The sequence below is a fragment of the Cheilinus undulatus genome, linkage group 5 (genome assembly GCF_018320785.1).
Source record: "Cheilinus undulatus linkage group 5, ASM1832078v1, whole genome shotgun sequence".
Taxonomy (NCBI): domain Eukaryota; kingdom Metazoa; phylum Chordata; class Actinopteri; order Labriformes; family Labridae; genus Cheilinus; species Cheilinus undulatus.
The window spans coordinates 23,343,851-23,370,269 of NC_054869.1; the positions used below are offsets into that span (position 1 = coordinate 23,343,851).

Here is a 26,419-nt window from a genome sequence, read left to right on the forward strand (position 1 = left end):
AGGCAACACATATCCTAATCATTTAATACATTCTTGACAATAAAAGTTGACGATTTGATTAGTATATTTCAACAAAGTTTAGGCCTCAAAGGTCTGACACAAAGATAACATCCAGAGAAGAATCAGCAGACCTTGTGAGCTTTGCTGCCCTCTGCAGAATGTTTTCTGTCACTGCTGCAGCCCTGAGGACAGATTGATCAGCTACATCATAAAACTAAACTAAGCCAAACCTAAATAAAAACGTTCATTTACGCCCCTTATTCATAATATAAACATGATAAACATATCAATAAATAATTGTGCCTTAATGGGCAGAGACCACAGTAGTGGTTTAAAGATGCTTAGAAATGGACGATCATTCAGTTTACAGTTCCAGAGCTTTTACTTTTACCTCTGCTCAGAATCTGTAGATCATGTTCACAATTTGCAGTACAATGATTGTTGCGATCACTTGTTCCTGACTGTGACATTGTGTTGCCCTGTGTATGAAATATGCTATATAAATAAAGTTTGATTTGATATATTAAATGATTAAACTAAATAAGAGAAAAAGAGATGCTGGGACTCTATGTTCTACTGAGACATTACAGGCTAATCAGCTGCTTATTTATATATATATATATATATATATATATATATATATATACATTTTTTTTTTTTTTTTTTTTTTTTTAAAGGTCTTATATGAATCAAAATGTTTTGGAACCACTTTTATAAATTGATATGGCCATAAGTTGTAAAAAGGATGCAGTGACTGCAAGATCATACCAGCAATGCATTTGAACAAAGTACGTCCATTACTAGTTACTGCAATAGAAGTTGCTGAGCCACTGAAAGGCTCTAGATGTTATTCAAAACATTTGTTAAAGAAAGGGTTACAGTAAGACCTTTGTAAAAAAAAATAAATAAATAAAAATAAAAAAGTTAAATATAAGTAGCTTCTTTAGAGCTTCATAGCCACTAGAATTTTTTTTGCAAAATCATTTAAGTTTAACTTAACCCTTTATGGGGTGAAGAATCCTCTGTTCACAGGAATTACCCACAATCCAATGTGCTGTTGTTTTCCTTCTCTTAAAATATATGTTGTCATCATTATTTCGTATCATCAAAGTAAAGCTGGATGGGTAAAAGTAGCGCCGTATATTATGATTAGATTATATAATTATATTAAATGATCAATATGATTATATGATCATATTATTATATATATTATGATTAGGGGTGTAACGGTATTTGCATTCCTCCCGTACCGTCACGGTTTGGTGCACACAGCAATACGACGAATACAGAGTATTAAAAAAAATATCGAGTTCTCACTTCAATCTAGTTGACGGCAATGAGCCTAAAAGCTGCCAGCACCCGTCATTACAGAAAAAGGAGCGGTTACAAAAACAAACGAAGAAGAGTGATGGCGCATGTGGCGTTAAAAGAGCCGCCGGCTTCATTTAAATCACCCCCATAGCAATGGTGCTCTGGCTCTGTGAATCATATTAACTTTACCTTCAGCCTGGGAGGAGTGAGACAGGAACTCTAAAGCTGTGTCATCGGTGAAGTTATCCTCCGATTTCACACGGCTTTAACCTCTTAATCCTCCAAGATGGGCTGTGAAAAGTTCTTCCAAACTTTGTAGTAGGTCCCATTGGTTAAAAAAGTAGTCCAGTGCTGAAGTCCGTGTTGAAATCGGCAGAAAAAGACGCCAATTTCCATCCTTAACAAGCTAACTTGCGGTTGTGTGATGATGCGTTCAAGTTAGCTGGGAAATGTTAGCGTTTAAGGTATGGGTATAAATATGTCAATATATCAATGAAAATAACCTAGTTATTAAAAAATGTATTTATTTATTTATTTATATTTTTAATCATTGAAGAACTTTTGGAGGGAGGTGGCAGCATTATTTATAATTTAAATGTAATTTATTCAGCCTATTTATTTTAATACCATTTAATTAAAGAATTAAAATTAAATTTCAATCACCTTACCAAAAACGTACCGAACCGTGACTTCAAAACCGAGGTACGTACCGAACCGAAATTTCTCTGTACCGTTACACCCCTAATTATGATTAATATAAATGTTATGATTATATGATGATGTGATAGCTTATTAGACGGCACAGGGTAAAACTTGTGAAAGTTGTTGTTAGTTCCCCTCCCCTTTTGATTTCTGCTGCCGCCGCTTACATAGGCACGATCCTTTCTATGACGTAATCACGCACACTCGCTAGCCTGTTCCAAATGTGTGTTCAAGAGTTGCCAGGGAGAACTCTGGCCTCACCTCTAAGGATTCTGACTTGGGAGGATCCTTCCCACAGAGGAAGGATCCTGGACTTTGAAAAAACAGCTTCTGTGATACAGTCGAACCAGGATGATTTTTCTAAGCCAACCAGGGGAGATCAGTCAATCTCACGGAAAGTGACATCACAGCATCTTACCAATCAGCAATGGCCGAGAGTGTCCCAAACATCCAGTTTTCTCCAGAACTCGAAAAATGCTGTTTAACATCTCTTTTGGTCCCAAACAAATTTCCCTTAAATCATAATTAACCTTGATAAGGTTACGCTTACACTTACACATTGTAGGAGTGAATAGTTCTGCTAAATGTCATGATAGATTTTTTTGCAACTACTGAAATTTTAGAGGGAAAAATGGAAGAACCATATTTGGACATACGTCTGTTTAGAAGTGTAAATGGAGTCTATATTAAGATGTATGGCCAACTCATCTAGCAACCATACTGAGGGTATTTTCTTGACAAATAACTCCTCATAATGTAGAAGAACAGTGCTCTATAGTGTAGTTTGATGTTACCACAGGTTTGTAAAAGACTAAAGAATGATTCAGTGGTAAATTTGACTAATTTACCAAAATTTTCAAGGTATAAATAGTAAAAGAAGCTTGATTTTTAGTCCGTTTTATAATCTATTTCAGTTTTATTATGCCTATGTTGATTATTTGAGTTATATTTACTGTGAGCATTATTTTTAATCAAATTAATTATGATATGTAAGATTTACAATGTTGCTTAAGTAAGAAAGATTCTGAAATTTTCAAATCTGCCTTTAAACCCAAGTTGCTGAAGTGCTAAAAAAATAAAACTTTTGAGAGCTGAGCAGAGGTTGTTGCAATCTGAACTATGAACTGTTTTTAAGTACAGAAGCCAGCCATGACAGTCCTGGTGCCACAGAGAGGAGACAAAAGTCTCCTTAAAATGTTCATCACTGATTATTAATGAAAGATTAAAATCATTGATCTGAACCATGCTAATTCTCTTCTATGCCATCTTTACGCTCACATTATCATAAGGTGAATCTTGTTGATTTCTTCTCTCCTCCTCCTCTTCCTCTTGTGGCTCCATCTCCTTTTCGTCTTCTTCTGTGGTGCTTTGCATGACAGGACATGCTCTCTGTGGTCTTTTGGGTACAGCATAGTCGTCCACACGGGGGTTATATGGATATTCGTGGCCTTTAGGGTCAGCAGGAGTACCCATAATTCTCCAGGCGTCTCCTCTCATTTCCTCTGGGTCGTCGTACACAGAGGTGGGAGGTTTCTGTACAGCTGGGGCGACGCAGCCTTCAGGCTCGTCATAAATGTGTTCCACCTTTCCATATGTCGCTCCCTGAGCTTCAGCCTTGCTCAGGAAGATGTTTCTGATCTTCATCTCATCGATGCTGTCATATAGCGGGTCAGCACCAGATTCAGCTCCACATGCCTGATGCGACTTCAGGATGTCACTCATGACTTTGACTGCAATGGTGTCAAAGGGGAGGGAGTACTCTGGCTCTGGGGGAATAAGAGGGGGGGTGCAGGGTTGAGCCAAACTGCCGCCTCTCTTCTCTCTCCTGGTGGCTTTGTCTGAGGATGGCAGGCTGATCTTGGAGTACATCTGGTCTGGGTTGGGACTCACTTTAGAGCTCAGTGTGGAGTTAAGGTTGGTGCTGGAGCCCTGGGCCAGGTTGGTATCAGATTCAGGGTCAACGCTAGGCAGAGGGCAGCTGGAGATCATCTTTACCTGGCTCTTTCTGTGGATGGGGAGGCCCCGATTGTCCAGAGTCAAACTCTTCACCCCAGTCAGCGTTTTGTCTACTGGAGGCTCGAGACGATTCTGCAGGCAGAACAGTAAGAAATGTAACCAGTCAGAGTCTGTTATTCTTTGGGTCATCTCTCATTGTCCCGATGAGGAAAGTAATGGTTAAAAATGTCCCACTAACAAAGGAGCTTAGTAACGGGGTTAGTCTCTTTTTGATTTGTGGTGTGAACACCCTTGATTTCTTTCTTTGTATTGTAACATATATATCCCTCCCACCATACACATAGGAGGACAGCGAGGTGAAATTGTTTCCTCCTCTCTGGAAAGTTTGTGTGTCATAAAAACTGCAGCGCACTCCCACCAGCTCTCCAAGACAGTGGACTAATTTTTACTCTATTAACGCTGTGCTGTTACCAGCCTCATCATAAGATGCTTAATGTAATAAGGACTGTTTGTATGGAAAGGGGTGTTTTTTCCCTAAACGACTGCATAATGGCTGGGATAGTGGAGCAGGTGTACAATCACATCCAGGCATGCAAAGTAAGTTTCCTTGTGGGCGTGTTTTAACAAAGTCCTATCATGAAAGTGTATCTGTGATTTTTCAGTTTGAGATTCATACCAGCAGGGTTCGATGCTGTTGTTGCTGTGGTGAAGAGGAGAAGCTGTCTTCATCTTTGTGATGATTCACCTGACGACCTGTAGGTTCAGTCACCATGCTGTACACACCATCAGCTACCTGTGGACCAAAGTCATGCAGACAGTTAGACTTATTTAATCTAAGAAGGGTTGCACCAAACGATCAGCATCATACAGGTTTCAGCAGATATGAAAATTCTGCCAATATTTACAACTAATATTTGGACATAAAAATGCCTACATTAGCTGCAAATATTAGCCATTCAAACAAATAAGTTAGTGAAGTTTTAGGCTGGACAAACAGCTGTATTTCAGCTGAAATCTTTTTCTTTATTCATCATCATTCCTTACCCTTAAAAGTCTGATTAAAGGACTGAAATTTGTTCATTTGTTCATCCTCCAACTTTAAATTGTGTTTTTCTTAAAGACTGAAGTTTTAGGCTTGAATTACATTTAAATATCTGTATCAATATCAGCCAAATTTATTTCACAAATATTAGCATTTTAGATGTCAGCAAAAATTCAATGTCCTACATCTGTAAACATAAACATATCACATTATCTACACCAGCCCTGAAATTATTGGGGAAATCAAGATTTGTATGCTATATCATATCATGTGCTTTAAAACCGGAAAATAAAAAAAGTAACTGTCAGCTTCGCTTTTAAAAAGTCTGGACATTATGCAGAAACATTTGTAAGTATGAGGGGCTTTTTCCAGAAAATGTGAATTAGTCAGAAAAATATGGACATCATTCATAAATAGTTTTTGGACTAATTCTTATTTTACTTTGAAATAACTCTCTTTATTTTGAAACCATTGACCAATCTCACTTTGGTAACAAAAAGTGGCATGCTCCAGAACAGCCTTACTAAATTTTAAAAGTCAGACTTTATTTTTAAAAGCTGTGATGTTAATTTAAATTCATATGATGATCTGTAAATTTGGGATAATTAAAATGCTTTTTTCTTCTAACCTTAGCTATATTCTGATAGCTCTGCTCTTAAATATAACCATTTTAAAAGGTTGGGGTTTTTAGATTTATATGGGGCTTTTATGTCTTTATTAGAGAGATAGGAGTGTGAATATAGCTAGAAACAGGGATGAGAGAGTGGGGAATAATATCCTGTGAAAGAACCACCACTGGAGTTGAAGCCATTCTTGAAATCCTTACTTTTTCATGAAAATTTTGACTTTCTCCTGAAATTATTACATTTTGATATTATTATTCCCCATTAAAAGTTATTCTTACTTAAATTTTAAATTTCTACCCAACCTTAAAGGTCTGATTTTATTTTGAAGCCCTGCACAGGTGGCCTGTGAGCTCACCTGAGCAGCAGGGTGCTGTGGAACATGGCTTCGAGGCTGAGGCAGTGGTGGCATCCTGCTTTGAAAGAGGGTCGGGTTGGAGGGAAGCTGGGGCAAGTTCAGGTCCTGGGGGGTCTCTGGACTCACCAGCCCCCCTCCTGAAGCCTGTCTGTGGGGGAGGGAGATCCGCTGCAGGTTGATGGCAGCTTCCACAGCCTGAAACAGGAGGTTTCCCTGTTTGGTGTCGAACTCAAAACTCCCCTCGCCAGAGTCACACCTGCGACCAGCCTCAAAGGAGAAGGTTGTCTGAAAGAGAGACATCAGACTAAGAATCAAACCAAACAAATATCCTCAGTTGACCCTGGATTAACACTGACAGTGTCTGTTAATGTGTGATTGTGTCACCTTGTCTCGTCCAAAGCGACGCAGGAATCTGTAAGGCCAGGTGTACAAAACGTCTCCTGTCTTATCCAGGAAGAGGAGAGCATCTATGTCGGCTCGCAGGACACCGTCTCCTTTTAGTCTGCAGCGATCGGACGCCTCCGTCCTCCGAACACTCACTTTGAAGTCACGCACTACCACAGACACAAAAAAGACCCATATTACACATATTTACACATTTCACAAAGAAATTATCTTATTAAACTAAATGGTGACCATCTCACTGTGTTGCATCCAGGTCTTATTTTCAAGCCCAATCATTAACAGGTGATGGCAGTTTGTATGTACTAGTAGTCTGTGAGGTAAAACCCGCATAAAGAGAAAGAACAAGGAAGAGGGTCTAAGTTCAACGTGCACATTTATGTCAAACCAGTCTTTGCCTTTTATGGTCAAAATATAAGGAAAAATGCAAACAATGTCTGTTGCTAACATTGTGGGATTATATTGTCCATCAATGCAGTATAAAAAAGTGGTTCTTAGACAGTCGGACCGGCATAAAGATGTAAGTTACTGTATATAAATATACTTCATGTTTTTACCTGTTATATACATGTCTTATCGCTGAGATTTACTCAGTGGGTTTCAATGTGTTCAACGAAACACATTCGATGTGAATGTGTTTCAAGACGTTTTGTGTGTCTTTTAAACAAGAGAGGACAGTAAAGAGAAGATGGGGAAGGAGTTTTATGCTTTTTCTATTCTTTAAGTCAGATGTGTGTCACTGAGAAAACCACACAGGAACATACACGCAAACCTGCATGCATAGACGCACAGAGTCAGACAGGTGTGTGTGACGCAGGTGTTGGAGGATGTGGGGAAACAGTAGCAGCTACAGGAGCTTAAGATCAGGACCCCAAGTACACTTAATTTACTAGCATGGTTCCACAACATCATTATGGTATAATACTAATGTCAATAAACACAATAATTATACACAACCTGGCTGTGTTTTTAAACTTATTTCATATTTGTGTCCTTTAATTTCTTTAATTTATTTACTTAGTATATATTTGACATGGACACCCAGTAACATTGATGCTGTGACATTTAATCATACACAGGTCCCAGATGCACTGCTGTAAGTTTTAATAACATTTTCTTAAGATATTTGCCCTTTTTAGTCTTTTTTTTCAATTATTTGATAAAACTGTTTGGTTGTTGTAAGGGAAATAAATAGATAAAATGATGCACATTAGAATATTTCTAACGATACTTCAGCCTGTTTAAGCGTCAGACTTTTTTAAGAATCTTTAGTGTCAGTACAAATACAGCAGCAGGTACTTTGACCTGTCAGCACTTTCTGGTGGAAACCTTGTATTAAATGATTATTTTAGCTCAGTCAGTAGTAACAGTAAACTGTAAATCTGCAATCAGAGTTGAATTACTCTGCAGTGTTTGTTTTCTCAGCACAGCAATATTAATGTGTTTGTGTCTATATTAAAGTGGGGTTTTATATAGAAGTGAGTACAGAGCTTTGGTTGACCTCAATACTTCACAGTCACCACCAGCTAAATATAAAGAAGACAGTCACAACCTGGAAACCACTGAATGGGTGCAGCAACAGAGTGTCTACGCACAGGTTGCTAAATTTTCATTAAGTTTCTGTTCATTCGAGTAATTTGGAAAATATTTTCTTCAGTTTAATTAACAAGTTTAAGAGTTAATAGAGTCGTAAGATGGGGTGAGAAAGACTGGGGAACAACAGGCAGAGAAGGAGCCACAGCCTCTGCTCATGGGGCCCCACTGGTGCTCCTATCTTACAAACTGTAAACATATTGTTGTACTAATGCGCTCCTTTTTACAAATTGTAAACATGTAAAATCTAACAAACTATCATTTCCCCTTTCCCAAACTAATAAGAAAGTGAGAGGAACATCCTGAGGGAAATGAAAATGAACTTATTCATGAATCAATAATTACAATCAAAAAGTTTAATACATAACACTAGGTTTTTTTTTTTTTTACTTCAATGGAAAATGTGGCTATTTTGGTTGAGCAGCTTCCTGCCAAGATAGAGGAAGTTTGTCCTGTGAAGATAAAAGTTGAAGTTGTTGCATCGGCTGGCCACTGCAGCTCAGCAACACCCTACGACAGAGTCTGCGATACACTCCACACACATCTACACACACCACAGCAGAAACTTAAGTTTCCACTACTCAAAGTTCACATTAACAAATGTGCTGAGTGTTAAAATGCAGAAATACACGATGTCAGCAAAAGAAAGAAACAAAGAAAGGTGACTTCAGTGGAAACATCTATCACTGAATTTTAACTGAAATCAACAGCTAAAATTTGCAAAAATAAAAAGGCAGAGATAAATCAGGTAGATTGTAAACATACAGGAGAGTCTGAGTAGGGCTGCTGCATCTTGTTATAACTCATGTAATAGTCAAACATTCATCACCCCAGGGGGCGTGAGGTTATGATGGGGTGGGGAGGGGGGTGCAGCAAGGCAAGGCTAAGCAGCACAAGCTTGGGACTTTTCCACCATGGCTTTGGCTGTGCCGAGCCAAACCAAGCCGTGCTAATTTGCTTTTCCATCACCACTTTGGCTGAGATCTTAAGTTTGTATTTTCATCAAACTGTTCATCTTCAGAGAGCTAGAATTTTAAAACTCCAAATCAGGGATGCACGATATTATCAGTCTGGTATCAGTATCGGCAGCTATTAGCTTATAAAGGTAAATATCGGCATCGGCAGTTATCAAAAATTCTGCCAATATTTACATCCAATATTTTACCTGTGTATTTCAGCATACATCATATAAATTTGTCCATATATACTAATAAATAAGTGGAGTTTTAGGCCGAACAAACAGACCTATGTCAGTTGAGGTTTGTTTCTTCATTCATCCTCATTCTTTAAACTTTGAAGTGTTTTTTAAGGACTAAAGTTTCCTTGGTCATCCTCAAACCTCTAAGTATGTCCAAAAGGACCGAAAGTTCTTGTCCAAAAAGCATATTTAACTAGAAAAGCACTCAGAGGGCGCAGACCTCCACCATTAGCCCTATCTCCCAATAGTACAGAATCCTTTAAAAAATTCCTGGATCCAGACAGTGATTTGGACATTTCCTTAAAATTTCATCAAAATCTGTCCATAACTTTTTGAGTTATGTTGCTAACAAACTAACTAAATAACTAACAAACAAACCCTCCCGATTACATAACCTCCTTGGCAGAGGTAAATATCAGTATCAATATCAGTATGAATCTGTAAATATTGGCATATCGGATATCAGCAAAAATTCAATATCGTGCAACCCTACTCCAAACATTAAGGTGTTATCTTGTGGTAAATTCTAAAAAATAATTGTATGCAAAAGTTGGGAATACTGGTGTGTTTGTTGTACATTTACTTGTTTTTACATGTTGATATGTACGGTGCGGGTTAGGCGGGCCTGAAAACATTTCCACATGCCAAAGGGGGGCCCGACAAAAAAGGTTTGGGAACCACTATGTTAGCGCCACTAGCATGGTCAGTATTCTGTAGTGAACACGTGGCGGTTTGAATGTTGAAAGAGTAAAGGCATCAAAGTACTCGTCTGTTGCTCAAATTTAAGAGTCACATTGTTTTTAGGCACAGACATTATTTTTGCAGAGACTGGGGATCTTAAATGCTCACTAACTGCCATGTTCACTGGTCTACATTTTCCCATTTGGTGCTGTCAAAACCCCTCCTATTGGTTTTTGACAGTGGTCAAATCACTGAACAACACAATTTCCATAAGACAAGACCAAATACCTGTGTTGATATGTAACATTTGGCTGAACTGTTAAACCAGGACAAGAAAAAGAGTTACTTAAAACAGACTGTGTGTTATGAACAATCTCCACCAAATGACTGAGATCACAGGAGCTAAGCCAAGTCCAACCAAACACACAGGATTTTATTCAGGGTTTGGTAAATTTGTCTGTGACTTTGAAATCCAATGAAAAGTTATTTGGTCTTAAGCAAGCATTAGAGAGATAAAGTCGGCACGTGTAAAGAAGTTTGCTTTCCAGTGATGTGGGCTGACTGTTTTGATTGGGGTGACTCAACTGCGGCAGTGACTTATGTAGGGGTGACTTGAAGTAAGCACTCACATAAAGGTATCTCCTTTATCTGATTTCACTTTTCTAATTAAAGAGCTTACACAAAAGTACAGCACCAATGAAAGTATTTACCTCCTTGGATGTTTTACCCTTTTATTTATTTCTTAAATCAATCATGGTTTCAATAATTTGCCTTTTTTGATGAAGAAAATTACAAAAAAAGGGCTAATGTAAAAGTGAAAACAGATTTCAACAAAGCATTGCCAGTTAAAAAAATGGAATGTAAAATAAGTAACTACATAAATATTCATCCTTTCTTAGTCAGTATTTAGTAGATGCTCATTTTTCTGCACAGCACTGAGTCTGTGTGGATAGGTCACAGTCAGGCTTGCACATCTGGAAACTGAAATTTGACCCTTTCAAGCCTAGCCACAAATACTTTATTGGATTGAGGTCTGGGCTTTGACTTGGTCACTGCTTGTTGCCTTTATCCATTTCTGTGTAGCTTTCGCTGTATAATTCAGGTCATTGGTTTCCTGGAAAACACATCATCTCTCAAGCCATGGTCCTCTTGCAGACCGAATAAGGTCATCCTCCAGGATTTTCCTATATTTTGCCGCATTCATGATACCCTCTACAGTATCTTTACAAGCCTTCCAGTCCCAGCTGCTGAGAAGCATTGCCACAGCATGATGATTCATGCTGTGGCAATGCTTCTCAGCATGATGCTGCCACAGCATGATGGCAGCATCATGCTGTGGCAATGCTTCTCAGCATGATGCTGCCATCACCATGCTTCCCATTGGGGATGGTGTGTTTGTGGTGATGTGCAGTGTTTGTTGTCAGACAAGCACAGGGTCTTGTTTGGTGGCCAGAAAGCACCATTTGGGTCTCATCAGACCATTCAACCATTGAGTCTCCCGTAGAGTTTAGGGGAAATCACTTTGACTGGTACGGAAGCCAGTCAACAGTTGTTGTATGCAGAGTCTCGCCCATCTCATTTGCTGAAGCTTGTAACTCCGTCAGAGTAGGAACTGGTGACTTGGTGGCCTCTCTCACTAGCCTCCTTCTTGCAAAATCACTCAGTTTTTGAGGACAGCATGATCTAGGCTGATCACACATGTGAGATATTCCTTCTATCTTTTGATGATGGATTTAACTGAACTCCAGGGGATGTTCAGTGCCTTAGAATTTTCTTTGAATGCATCTCTGGACTTACACTTTCCAATAAACTTTTCTCTGAGTTGCTTGGAGTGTTCTTTTGTCTTCACAGAGTAATGGTAGTCAGGAATACTGATGAACCAGCGACTGGACCTTCCAGACACAGATGTCTTTATAGTACAATCATTCGAGAAAGATTCACTGCACTCAGGTGATCCTCATTTCACTAATTATGAGAATACTAGTACCAACTGGCTGGACCTCTGTCGAATTAGGTCAGTCACTTTAAAGGTCTGTGTCCAAAGACTGGTCTGAAGAATTTTAAAAATCTAAAAGAATCGAGTATCTATTTTAAGCTGATTCCTAAAAAGAAACCGAGTTTCCAATATGAAACACACTGATGTTTAAAGTACTTTGTCTTAAACAAAAACTGCCGTTTTTTTCTATGTGTGTGTGTGAGTGTGTGTGTGTGTGTGTGTTGCAACATGATGCATCATTTTGGCCGCAGGCTGCTAAATTTAGCTGCGCTGGGAAAAGAGTGAGAGAGGAAGTGAAGTTTGGTCGGAGATGAGACAGGAAGCAGTGACTAAAGGTTGAAATGGCAACTGCTGCACAAACAGAACGGCACATAGCGAGTTTGGTAGAAATGTTGACAAGTTTTTAAGACCTAAGACCTAAGACCTAAACAGAAGACCTCAATTTGAATCTTTTACCCGAGTCAAGTCCACAGATATAAAAATGCAAAATTTAAATGTTACTGTTGATAAAAAATGAGAGTCTGACAGCTTGATCTTAATATGTTTGAAAAAGAAAGAAAAACAAGTCCACAAAAAAGCCACACACTTTTATTGTATTTCCAGCTAAAACCACCAGAAGTGTCTTTGCTATAGATTTGATTGCACAATCAGTATGATGACAGAGGTGGAAAGTTTTTAAGTGTACATACCGAAACTGCACAGGCCCAACTCAGGAACCTATACTTTAATTGAGTTATCTTGTTATTCTCAAGAATGTCTTTTAAATTTTAAAGGCACCATTTAATGCACTTCATTCAACAACTTTTTAACCATGGTTTGGCGATAGAAGTGGCCTATTTTTATTTAACCTTTATTTAACCAGGTTAGTCCCATTAAGATCAAAGATCTCTTTTTCAAGGGAGACCTGGCCACATAAAAAGTATACACCCTTGGATGTTTTACCTTTCATTGATTTTATAAACCAATCACGGTCAATATAATTTTTTGACAGAAAAAAACTATTTAATATCAAAGTGAGAACAGATTTCTACAAAGTAATTTCAATAAAAAAAAAATCTGCAATGTAAATAAAGTGACTGCATAAATAACTAGAAAAGCACTCGGAGAGCGCAGACCTCCACCATTAGCCCTATCTCCCAATAGTAAAGAATCCTTTAAAAAATTCCTGGATCCAGAAGGTGATCTGGATCACTCCCAAAATCTAATCAGTTCTTCTTTATGCCATTTCTGACATTTCCTGAAAATGTCATCAAAATCCGTCCATAACTTTTTGAGTTATGTTGCTAACAAACAAACTAACAAACTTACTAACAAACCCTGCCAATCACATAACCTCTTGGCGGAGGTTAATACCTCCTCTTAAGTGACTGACTTAATTTAACAGAGGTCCAGCTAGTTGGTGAAATGGGGATCACCTGGTCTGGAAGGTCCAGTCACTGGTTCATCAGTATTCCTGGCCACCATTACACCATGAAGACAAAAGAGCAGCCCAAGCAACTCAGAGAGAGGGTTATTGAAAAGTTTATGTCAGGGGATGGATACAAAAACAATTCCAAGGTACTAAATATCCCCTGGGTGAGTGGGAAAAAAACAACTGTTGAAGAAAACTCATACAAAATCTTGACTGTAGTTTCCCAAAAGGCATGTGGGTGACTCTATGACAGAAGATGTTACTCTGTGTAACATATATGCGCCTCCTGGTAGCGCCATTGCTTTTTTCAGGGAGATATTCAACCTCATTGCTGCAGAAACACAAGGGACCTGTATTTGTGCAGGGGATTTCAATATACTCCTTAACCCTAGATTAAACACGACTGATCAAGTGAGAAGAAGGAGCCTCCTAGAAAAACAAATGAATAAAATCCTGCAATCATTGGGACTAACTGATGTTTGGAGATTTCTGCATAAATCTGAGGGGAATTCACATTTTATTCAGCAAGGCACAATATTCTCTCTAGAGTTGATTACTTTTTCATGTTTAGCAGAGATCTCCATAAAGTAAAGGACAGAGAGACCTCTCTAATCACTCTGGATTAACTATGAAATTCAACCTTGATAGAAGTCCCAAAAACACCTTATGGAGGCTGAATACTGGATATTAAATAGTAATACATTTAAAACTGAAATGACCAGGGAATTAAAAATGTACAAGGAACACAATGATAATGGAACAGTTGGCACTGCAATTTTATGGGATGTAGCAAAAGTATTTCTTAGAGGCAAAATTATTGCTAAGAGTACTATGCTAAAGAAGATGAGAGCTAAAAGGCGATCAGACTTGCAGGAACAGTTAAAGAACCTAGAGCAACTTCATCCTATGAGCAACAACTCTTCCACACATGAACAAATGAGGCCTGTTAAACACGAGATTGATAAAATTCTTACACTGCTTTCCACATTATCAAGCAAATGACATTTTTCTCTTATTTTCCAAAATATTACTGCTAACGACAGTCAGAGTATTTTTCAAGTCATCAGCCGTTAGAGCATAATTCAAATGTTTTTGAACAAACTTCATAATGACAACCATTATTTTTTTTAAAAATAAAAACCTCAAAATGCACTTTTCCACATATTCCACATTATTAAGCAGGCCACAGGTTTCAGCAATATGGGAAAGAAAAAGGATCTCTGCTGCCGAGAAGTGTCAAATAGTGCAATGCCTTGGACAAGGAATTAAAACATTAAATATTTCATGAAAAATTAATCGTGATCATCATACTGTGAAGAAATTTGTGGCTGATTCAGAGCACAGATGGGTCCCTGCAGATAAAGGCATAATGAGGAAGGTTTCTGATGGACAAATTCATCAGATTAAGAGAGCAGCTACTAAAATGCCATTACAAAGCAGCAAACAGGTATTTGAAGCTGCTAGTGACCCTGGAGTACCACCAGCCTCAAGGTGTAGGATCCTCCAGAGGCTTGCAGTCATGCATAAATCAACTATTTGGCCGCCCGATCCAATGCTCACAAGCAGAAACGGTTGCAGTGGACCCAGAAATACATGAAGACTCATTTTCAAACAGTCTTGTTGACTGATGAGTGCCGTGCAACCCTGGATGGATTTTTATTTTTAAAAAAATAATGGTTGTCATTATGAAGTTTGTTCAAAAACATCTGAATTATGCTCTAAGGGCTGATGACTTGAAAAATACCCTGACTGTCATTTGCTTTAATATTTAGGAAAACAAGAGAAAAGTGTAATTTACTTAATAATGTGGAAAGCGGTGTAGTGAAGAAACTGGAAAAAAAAGCTGAGATTCACGAAACAATGATACTATGAGGCAGGGCCTAAAGCATCCAAGTTGCTTGCAACCTGGGAAACAGCAGGCTGAAAATATAATCCATAAAATGAAGGATCCAATAACAAACAAGATGACCACGAAGGAAGAGGAAATCCAGAATGCATTTGAATAAACTACACATTTTCATATACACAACCAGGAAAAGCAGACAGACTAACAATTCAAAAGTTTCTCTCTTCATTAGACCTTCCCTCTACAGGTAAAGACCAAAATGACAAACTAATCTGTGAAATCTCAACTGAAGAGATTGATCGTGAAATTTCAAATCTCATTGCCAATAAATCACCAAGCTGTGATGGATTCCCTCCAGAATGGTATAAGTGCATCAGAGAATCCCTGAGGGAAATTGTATGCAGCCATATTAGCCAAACAATTGAGTACAATAATGCCTTTCTTGATAGATGAGAATCAGACGGGTTTTATAAGCAACAGGCATGATAACATAAGAAGCGCCATCCATATAATAGATCACATTTCTAAAGAAGCATCAAGGGCAGTCCTTCTCAGCCTTGACGCTGAGAAGGGCTTTGATTGTTTTGGATGGGATTTCTTATTTCAAGTTCTGGAAAGATTTGGGTTTAGTGATGTATTTATACAATGTATAAGAATGCTCTACTCCTCTCCAACAGCGAGGATAAAAATTAATGGATGTCTTACAGACAGAATAATGCTACAATGAAGATGTAGACAGGGCTGCCCGCTGAGCCCGCTACTTTTCAATTTCTTTATTGAACCAAAGGTAGGCATGTATATATTCAAAATAATAGCACAATAAAAGAGTTTTAAAGTTGACAGAGAAACATGAAAGGAAAAGAGGAACAGACAGACTCTAAACTAAAACACTTAGGCATACTTGTCTCTCTGCCGCTGTACAGTGAGTTGTCCTCCATTCCTTCATCTTCATCCACTCTGTTTCCTCTGTGTAGGCTGCCTCTCCTCATGCTGTGCTCTGTCCAGCTCATCTGAACACACAATCACATACATATGTAAACATAGTTTAAGTGGACCTATGTTGAGTTAAATCCCTAACCTGGACAGTTCATTGCTTAAAGTGTTCCTCTGCAGGAGGAGCTAAAGCCCCATGAGGTAGACTGTCAGTCTTCACCGTTAAATGTGATGATTAACATTACAACACAGATGGAAACAAAGGGAGCAGAAGGAGTCGAATGCAGAAATGACAGAGCAACTGACCAAGTTTAGAGATTTATTCAAGCAAACATACACAAGAGACTGGAAGGTTATGGTCCAGGATTTTGTCATGTTATTGAGCTGCAAACAATCTGGCATGAACTGGCATAGCAAGCTCAGGAATTGGTCCATGAGGCAGAGGAGGGGATTATTCATAGACAGCCAGGAGGGCAGGAAAGAACCAAAAACTGCAGGGTTGAGAGAAGAAGTAGGGAGTGTGAAAAGGAGCAGGCATAGTCTCAGTAATTTCACCCATTGGTTTCTAAAGAGGCATTATAAAGCCTAACAATGGTGGTCACCAAACTGGGAATGCTAACCTAACTTTCATCAGTTTCAGTTAAACTTTATCTATATAGCACCTTTCAAACAAATTCAATTGCAGTTCAAAGTGCTTTCCAGGATTGTACAAAAGTGATTGACAAAAAGGTATCATGGTGAAAAGGTTTAGAGACTAATGCACACACAAGTAGTTTACTAAAACAATTAAAAACATGAAAGATAAGAAAAGAGACAGAGATAAAAGACAAATCAGAAAAGGGAGGAATTTATGAAATACGAAACATTAAAATTTGAATAAAAACAGTAAAGGTTGAAATAAAATAATGATAAAAGATTTAACATCCCAAATAATTCAAAGCCTATAAAACTGGAAAATAAAACATAGATGGTCACAACTAGAGTTAAATAAAAGCCTAAAACCTCTAAAATTAAGATTTAAAATTTCTATAAAAATATGATAAACAGAAACAATGATTGTAATAATCTGTATAGTTATAAAAATTATATAGTACTACATAAAAGCCAGACTGAATAAGTGTGTTTTTAGCTTGCATTTTTAAAATCTCAATATTCTCAGCTCCTCTCAGATCCTCTGGCAGGCTGTTCCACCGTCTTGGAGCAAAAAAACTGAAAGAAGAATCACCGTACTTTCTAGTTCTGCTCTGTGGAACAGCCAAGAGAGAAGTGCCAGAGGATCAGTTTAGAAACAAGAACAGCAGAGCTGAAGATTCTTATTTTCAGCTACAACATGAGTACAAGTCAGCCATCCCAGCTGTGCCACTAATTAGGCATATATAAGGATAACTCCCAGGATTCATATACTTACAAAAGATTTGATTTTTTCCAAATACAGTACTGCATAGTGTTAACTTATAAAAAATGAGGTATTTAAACCAGATGGGGTTTCTGAACCCACCTTTGGTTTCTCCAATGTAGTGGGAAAACAAGTTGGATTTTGGGCTTATCAACAAAATGGTTTAAAATTAAGTCTTACATTCCATATTGAATCACAATTTAAACCATGTAAAAAATCAGTAAGACTTTGGGATTTTGCTCAGAGACTATTTTAATCACATGCTCTGTAACTGTGACAATGCTTCACGGCTTGTTTAGATGAGACAGATGAGCCAACTGACTGACTAACTATTTTTGTTTGCATGCCTTTCACAGAAAAATAAAGAGGATGTGGTGCTACGGACTGTCAGCTGTCATTACACTTCTAATAATAACAACACAAACAGAATCTGTCTACTTCCCACTTCAACTATTACCCTTTTAGACATTCAATCTATTTGGGAATCAAGTCAGCTGATTTGTAATTCATTATACCTTAAATGTGTTTTCATGTTGTATAGATTTGTGTGAACCTAACACATGTTCATAAACTAAAGCTGACCAAGATCAATGCTATTTCTATGACAACAAACTTATTTTAAACCAGGGGCAAAAGTACAAAACATGACAAACCAGCCAGGTCTGTTGGCTGGTTTCCTCTTCTGTCATCTCACAGAGTGTAGTGTTAAAGTCACCATCCTGTTAGCACAGCACACTGTGTTACATTTCAGAGAGTGTGGGTAAAGTCCATGCAAAGCAATGAAAAGATGTATTTCAGGTTTGTTGTACAACAGAAGATAGAGTTGTTAACCTCCTGTTTAAATAGGATTTTTTTACGTCTAGGTTTATAAAAATGTTTCATATTAAGAATTTCTCTCTGCTCTTGAATGCTGAGTGGGTCTGCATACCTCTCTCATCTGTTAGAAACTGTTAATTCTTCAAACCTTGGAAATGCACTTTCAGAATCAAGGCATAGCTAGCTAGAGAATCTGTGGACTGGAATGTTAAAACTTAAAGTAACTTGCAAAGCTACAGTCATACATAGTTTTCAGATTTTTAACTGTTTTTCCAACAATGCCTTTAAAAGTTGTCACCCCCTTGGATGTTTAACAATTTTATTGATTGCATATTTTTATTCAATTGAGAATACTCACTTTGACATTTAAGGTGTTTTTTTTTTGTTGTTGTTTTTTAAACAAATTATATTTTCCATGATTAACTTATAAACTCAGTAAGAGGGTAAAACACACAAGGTGGTAAATACTTTTATAAGCACTGCAGACATATCAGTGCACTCCAAAAGATATTAAGCACATTTGTTTTTTTTACCTAAAGTATGGGCTAGGAGACATTTGCATTGTGAAGTGATGTTGTGGGATGTTTTAGGAAAGCAGGGCAACAAACATGAATGTCGTAACCTGACACCAGTTTAACCTCTTCCTGGATATGTTATTAACCCCTGCTGACCTTTCACTTCAGATCTTAAATTTTTCACAAAATGAATACTGACGGGCGCTCAGATGGCCTAGCGGTCTAAGGCACCACCCATGTAAGCGGGTGGCCCGGGTTCAAATCCAGCCTGTAATTCTTTGCCGCATATCTCTGCCCACTCTCATCCCATTTCCAACTCTATCCACTGTCCTCCTCTGTCAAAAATAAAGGCACTAAAAAGCCAAAAAAATACATCTTTAAAAAAAAGTAAATACCGATAAATAAGCTTCCTGCTGGTCTGTTGTTTAAAGTTCCTTTACGAACTAAAAGTCACATGTTTATTGTGAAAACCATGCTGACCTACATTACCACTCAAAAGTTTGGGATCACTGGCAAATTTCTTAGTTTTCCAAAGAAAAAACATTTTCATGCAGTTCACAAACAGTTACCAGCAACTGTCAGTCCTCTGCATCAAGCTCCTATTACGTCTGCTAATCCAAGTCATCATGAAAACCATTTTACTAATAAGGGAGCAAAAACACTGGACACTGGAAGACCAGAAGAAGGTGTTGTGCATGGATGAGTCCAAGTTCAAGGTCTTTGGATCAAACAGAAGAACATTTGTGAGATAGAGAACAAATGAAAAGATGCAAGAACAGTGCTTAAAACCATCAGTCAAGCAAGGTGGAGGCAGTGAGATGGTCTGGGATGCTTTGGAGGTGGTAGAACAGGAGATAGTAAAGAGTGGAAGGGACCTTGGGAAGGGCGAGCTTTCACAAGATGTTGCAACGCCATGATACCCTGTGGACAGCACTTGCTTGTGGCCAGTTTCATCCTACAACAGGATAATGACCCAAACACACCTCCAGAATGTCTACGAAATATTTACAGAATAAGCAGTAACCAGGATTCTGACTGTAATGGAGTGGCCAGCACAGTCTTTGGAGCTGTTGTGGGAGCAGCTTAACCGTATGGTACGAAGGAAGACTCCATCAAGCCAATCCATCTTGTGGGAGATGCTCCAGGAAGCATGTGGTGAAATCCCATCAGATCACCTTGAAAAATTGACAGCTAGAATGCCTAAGGTCTGTACGGCTGTAATTGCTACAAAATTTGTTTTTTTTCAATGAAGGCAAAGTTTAAAGAACATCTTTCTTCAAAATCATTATTTCTAACTCTGACAATGTCAGCAAGTCCAGTTCATTTGCTGTATTTCAGACAAATTTCATGACTTTTTCCATGGAAAACAAGAAAAATTCCAAATGATCCCAAGTAGTGCATGTTGAATAGACAGATAGCAGAAGCACTGTGACTCTACACATACAAACATGGGTATTTTCTTTCTTGACTTACACTTCATTAATTTATAGCCACTATTTCTTGCACATTGGATGGATGTTGTTTATAATATATTTCTTAGGTTTGTTAAGTTTGACAGAGGTCACATGATGATCTGAGGAAGTTATTAAACATTTAAGCAGGGAAAGGTTAATGTTATAGCTATACACATTAGATTAAAGGCAGTTTCTGCCTCCTGTACTCACTTTACTCTATCATAGGAGCATTATCTGATAAATAAAATTAGAAACAATAGCAGAAACAATAACATAGAGGTCAGCCTCTAACTATCCTGTTCTTAGATGGCAGATTTTACTAACTTTGACCCTCTGACCTGAATGAATCATTGCTAATGTTCATAGCAGTTCTTTTCTCTATTCTGTCCATTAACATTGCTTCCCCTCAAAATAATGTTAATTTAAAACTATTTAATTTGAAGATATCAACAGCATAAACAGAAATTCACATTAGCATCCCAAACTGGTATAACATCTAAAATTGCAGCTTCACTAGCTTAAAGTTATGTATCTCTGTGGAAGTTAAAAGTACTTCAATTTCTGATGAAAGCTGCAGAAATCTGTGAACTTTACAATTAGTTTTAATACAGTTTGAGGGAAAGTCTAAAAACTGCAAAGCCAACTGAATTCATTAATTCTTTCAGCTGTGATGTGCGTGTATGTGAGGACACTAGGGGTTTACATAACCACACAACGGGACTCATTTCACATCTGAGGACATAACAGAGGCTCACAATTAGTGCAAGGCATTTTTAAAGATGTGTGAGAGTATGACTGCATTTTTTTGTAGTTGTGCTGATGTTGCGAGAGCATGTACATGTTTACAAAGTCACATTTGAGGGCTTTATCTTCCAACAAAAGTTCCAACAGATAATTAGTGTAAGAACTTTTTAAGGCATGTGCATGTGTGCAAGGCTGCATTTGAGTGTACCTACAGGAAATGCTATCTCGCACAGTTTGTGTGTCCAGTCATCCAGGTGTTGTCTCTCTGAGGCAAAAATGTAGATCTTCTCTGTGGTCTCGATCAGAAAGGGTCCTGTGTCTCTGGGACAGCCGTCCATCTCCACCTCTGACACCCGAATACAGTCAGCCAGACGGATCACCTGTGAGATACAAAGATTACTGTTATTATTGTTACGCTGTGTTCTTATCAAAGATTGTAGACAACCTGCAGAAGGTAACCCCACTCCACTTTTATGAGTCTGTAAAAATACAAACTAATTCCATGCTTAACTATTTAACTCATTCTCAATTTTCTTATGAACTTATAGCCTCAAACACAAGTTTTAAGTCTTCTTCAATACAGTATGATGTTCATTTTAGTAGAATATATTCAGGCTGACTACTCCTTAAAACTCTTAACTGATTTAAAAAACATGGGAGACCACACACACAACATAGATGTGTTTACAAAGACAAACATGTGCAAACATGAATGAGATTGCAGCTGAAATAAGAAAAGCTCTGTAGAAAAAATTCTACCTTCTTGTGTTCCTGCTGTTTGCGCAGACTTTTGTCGTTCTTTTCCACACTTCCTCCATCTTTACACTCAAAGAACTCCAGCCTGGATATTGAGCAGGAGCTTTCTCTGAACAGGACACACCAGACACGCTTCCACTTCTTCACACAAAAAACAAACAAATATGCACACGTCAAGGTTGTGGTTTCTCTTGTGTTCATTTTCAAGATTGTTTTTTGTTTCCTTGGTTCCTTGTGTTTGTTTTAACCTCCCATGTCCCCATGTTCTTGTGTGTTTCCCAGTTTAGTTTCTACTTCTGTTATCTTGTTCTTTTTTTTATGTTTATTTTGGGCATTTTTGTGCCTTTATTTGATAGAGGAGGATAGTGGATAGAGTTGGAAACAGGGACAAGAGCAAGGAAGAGACATGCGGTAAAGGGCCCCAGGCCAGATTTGAACCCATGCCGTCCACATACATGGAATGCGCCTTAACCACTCGGCCACCTGCACCCCATCTTGTTCTTTCTTTACATGTTTTTCATTCTCTAGTTTACCCTTGATTGTTTCCTGTTTTATTTTGTAATTTTCCCTCTTTGTGTGTGATTTCTGGTTCTCCTCCTTCCCTTATGTTTTTCCCTCCACCTTGATTTGCCCTCACCTATTTCACCTGTCTCGTTTGGCCTCACCTGTGTCTCATTGGCCTCACCTGTCTCCCTGTGTCTAATCGGTCCCTGTCTATTTAGTTTCTGTCTTTCTATGTCTTGGCCAGTTTGTCTGTGAATCTCCAACTTGTGTGTTTTAGTCATCCCTGCCTCCTGACTCCCAGAGTCTCCAGTTATTATTTTTGGTGAGGTTTTTGTGTTGGAACTTTTTGACTTTTGAGCTCTTAAGTGTATTAGTTAAACTGTTACTTTTGCCTTTCTTGGTTTTTACATTATTTACATCTGCGCCATTGCATTTGGGTCTTCTTTTGTCTCATTTGTTACTGAAACGTCACAACATATCTTCAATTGGCAGCGTTATTATAGCTTCTACGAAATAGTAAATATTGAATACAAAAAGACAAAACAATAAGAATACTTAAAGTATGTGGAAAGTGTGAGAAATCATGCTGAATAAACTGTAGATTTTTTTTTTTCTAAGAATTTCCCCGAAGTCTGAGTGCCGTACCCCCGAGATTGTATAGGATAACAGCTTGTGTAGTGCAGAGAAGCTGAAAATTATCTACAAAAATGAACCCCTTGAACCCCTCAGCATTCATCTAATGAAGATTTAGCTTGAATTAAGTTTTGTGAACAGACATCTAAATGCCATTACTCATGATGCTCGTCTGTCTGCAAACAAAGGGAATGCATGAAAAAGGAAGCCTTTGTTACTAAACTTTAACTACACTAGAAGCCTTGAAATTCAAGCCATCAAGAAGCTATATGGACATTAGATGATACCTAAAAGGTTTTGATAATGATGTTTGGATAGACATCAGTGTTTTCCACACATGCACAACACTTGGGAGGGCCAACCAGGTATATCTGCAGAGCTTTTTTTTTTTTTTTTTTTTTTTGAAAGTTCATAAATATTCATCAGTGCATGTAAGAAACACTCTGGTACCACTGATGAAGGTGTGCTTTTTTCATGCTAAAAATAAAGCACCATATGCCTTTGATATAAAATCACTCTGCAGCCTCTTGCAGCTGATATTATCATGTACTTCTGCAGACAATGATGATGGTTGTGATACACTACCTGATCAAAAACAAGCCTTTACACTTGCAGCTCACCTGCTACGATTGCAGAATATCCATTTACATTTTTTTAAAGCAAATTATATTTGAGCATGATTATACAACATAATGCTGATGAATACTGTCAAAAACGCAGAAACAAATAAAAAAAACATATATGAAGAGCTCATTTGCAAAAACAGTTAACTCCGTTTTTATAAATTGTCATAAAATGTATTTTTTCATTGTAATATCAATCAGACTGTAGTTGATTAAGTATAATTATAATAAGTATAATTAATTAATAATTTTTTAAAGATTTTAGTTCAGATGATAGCTCAATTGAAAGTGTTAATTTTATTATTTTTTTCATTATTTACCAGAATGGCGCTTAACTGTTTTTGCAAATGAACTCTTCATATATACAGATTGAACCAACCAACTTCTTCTGTCCAAGTAAAATGTTATTTTATGGGAAACACTGAATATTGTGGTTTACTTTTTTCCGTTTTCCTACTAGGCTCCATAAGTTTATTATGTTTTGCACACAAGTGACATTTTGCACAAAACACGGAATAAAGCAATGTTGGCTTTTGTGAGACTTGACCACTAGCCTTTTTGGGTTGGTAGTGTTGTTTTGTTTGTCTGTTTGTTTGTGTTTGTTTGTTTGTTTGTTTGTTTAACTCCTTCATTGGATGTGGATATTATTTCCACCAGAAATACAATGTTTAATCTGTCGGCAATTTCAGTTGATTTCCCCTTGTCTCCTGTCTTGAATCTATAATTAAATATAATATGAATACAATACAATATTTCACAAATTATGTTAAAAAAAAAACATTAAAAATTATAATCATCTTTTAGGTTTTTCACCAGAATGCCCAAAAGGACAGAAGCATAGCACAAAAGTGTGTCTTTTTTAATGTTTTAATGCTACGGCTTCAATAGCAGGGAGCCGTCACTCAAACTTCTCACGACAACTTTTAAAGACTGTTGATCTGTTTCCTGTAGTAGTATCCCTACCAATGGCATGAAGGCCTACACTTTTGTATAGGAAAAACATATGGTGAAAGTTGTAAACAGCTGTAGGACTGCATCAAAAAATTATAGGGACAAAAATAAACTTTGGTAAAGGGGTGTTATTTTGATTATAAGTACACTAGCTATGTTTAGCGATTCCAGTGTTGCTGACATTATGTGCATTATGTACTGAATGTATGTTACAAAATAAGATTAAAATGTAATTTGGAAACCTGGAGAGAGGTACAAGGTAACAGACAGCTATGCTAGACGGCATTTTAAATATGGCATCCTCCAATGTTTGGCTTCTAAACTCCACTTCTGAATCCAATGAGTGATGATACTGAGACAATGTCCACATCTTAGACTGTTTCTGTTAACTTTATCCTTCACTTGGGAATTAAGTAGCAGCTTTCTGGTGAAAGTTTTGGCACATCTGCCTTTACCGAGTGTGCCTTCAGACTGGTAGAAACTGGTCTTGTAGTTGAGGAACTACATAAATAAGAACAGTAAGGAAGTAGTTCACATTCTTGTGTTGTGTAAAAGCTCTGATGTTTGAGTACTAAAAGTATTTTCAGTCAAACTCTCGCATGGATTAAGTTTGTAACTCCTGCGAGACAAGAACCAGAGCCCATCACCCTCCTTCTAAAGCCACTGTTGTTCTTTACGCTGCTAATGCAGTAACATTACACAGACCTGCGTGTTAAAATAGCGTCAACTTAGTGTGGGTGTTTGTACCTTTCCAAACCTCTGCTGCTGCAGGTAAAGCATCCCCTGTTTCCTGATGTCCTCCTCCATGATGACGCTACAGGCCCTCCTCTCCTCTTATCTTTCTTTCTCCTCACCGCTTCTCTCTCTGTTTCACTTTTTCGATGCCTCTTCTGTTTTTACCCTCCTCTCTGACTTTCTGCTTCCTCCGGCCTCCTCTTCGCCTTCTTGTCCACTTCTCTCCTCTTCCCTCCTCCTTCTCTTCTGTGCCCTCTCTGCTCTGCACCTCCTTGACTTCTTTGATAGTTTGACTCCTTCCGTTGCACTTGTCTTCATGAGATTTTTTGCTCACCTTTCGCTTGCTTTTGTGTTGTATCCCTCTTTCTCGTCTTTCTCAGTTTCCTCTTTCTCTTAAGTCTCGTACTGTGTGGTTCACCTCCTCTTTTCTGTCCTCTGTCTCTGGTGGTGTGAGTGTGAAGTAGAGAACAAATGAGTGTGTCATCTCTGTTTCCTGCCTCACACTCTGTTGCAACGTGTTATGAAGAACTAATCGAAATTTCCATTTCCAGTATCGTCTCTCCTTCCTCCATGTCAAACTTTTAGATTTTGTAATCACATTCCTCTTCGTTTCTACTCAGAATACACTTCAGATTTTTATTTTCATCGATGTTTGCACAAACCACCTGTTTCCCCAATACAGAAACATTATAAAACGTGAATTGGACATGTGCTGCCATCTGGTGGCCATGTTTAAGACTTGCAGATGACTGAAAATATCTTGCATTGATTCTCTGTATCTTGCCTTACAAATGCAAAATCCGTTATTCACCACTTAATTTCGGGGACTTTCTGGTAAAGCAGTTAAAAGAAAAAACATTTTGAGAGATGAAGCTCTTTTAACTAACCAAAAGGCCAATTTTCTCTTGTATTTTCAGTTGTCATTTTCTGAGCCTATTAATGGAAAAAGGATTTTCAGAGAGCATATTGTACTCGATCAAAAACAACCCCCTCAAAGGACTGCATTGCTGCCATTGCATTAGTCTGACAGTCTTCTCGCTATTTTTTCCACGGAGACTGGCAAAGCTGTCTTCTGTGGGTTTTTTAATACATTTGTTCACTTATTTATCATGAGACACCAAAATGTTGACAAATCTGACCCAGGTTAAAAATTCTGTTAATCATCATCCACAGAAGATGATATACCTTAAACTGTTCCCCCATGTAGAGATTGGTATATCATCTATAAAGAAAGAAAGTA

The 26,419-nt window shown here is 37.9% G+C and overlaps 1 protein-coding gene across 2 annotated transcripts; it reads right to left on the reverse strand.

The window, feature by feature from the left end:
- Positions 1–1,934: 1,934 nt before the first annotated feature.
- On the reverse strand, positions 1,935–25,604 carry dok2 (docking protein 2). 2 transcript variants are annotated; one of them, XM_041788490.1, is made up of 8 exons: positions 25,192–25,604; positions 21,737–21,874; positions 21,190–21,357; positions 16,021–16,129; positions 6,377–6,546; positions 6,119–6,277; positions 4,646–4,762; positions 1,935–4,101 (listed from the first exon to the last, which is right to left on the reverse strand). In XM_041788490.1, the coding sequence occupies exons 1-8, from the start codon at positions 25,249–25,251 to the stop codon at positions 3,271–3,273; spliced, it is 1,752 nt and encodes a 583-aa protein (XP_041644424.1). In that variant the 5' UTR covers positions 25,252–25,604; the 3' UTR covers positions 1,935–3,270. The 2 variants fall into 2 exon arrangements, with proteins under 2 accessions (XP_041644424.1, XP_041644423.1); XM_041788489.1 differs by having other exon boundaries at positions 5,993–6,277.
- Between the last annotated feature and the right edge of the window lie 815 nt (positions 25,605–26,419).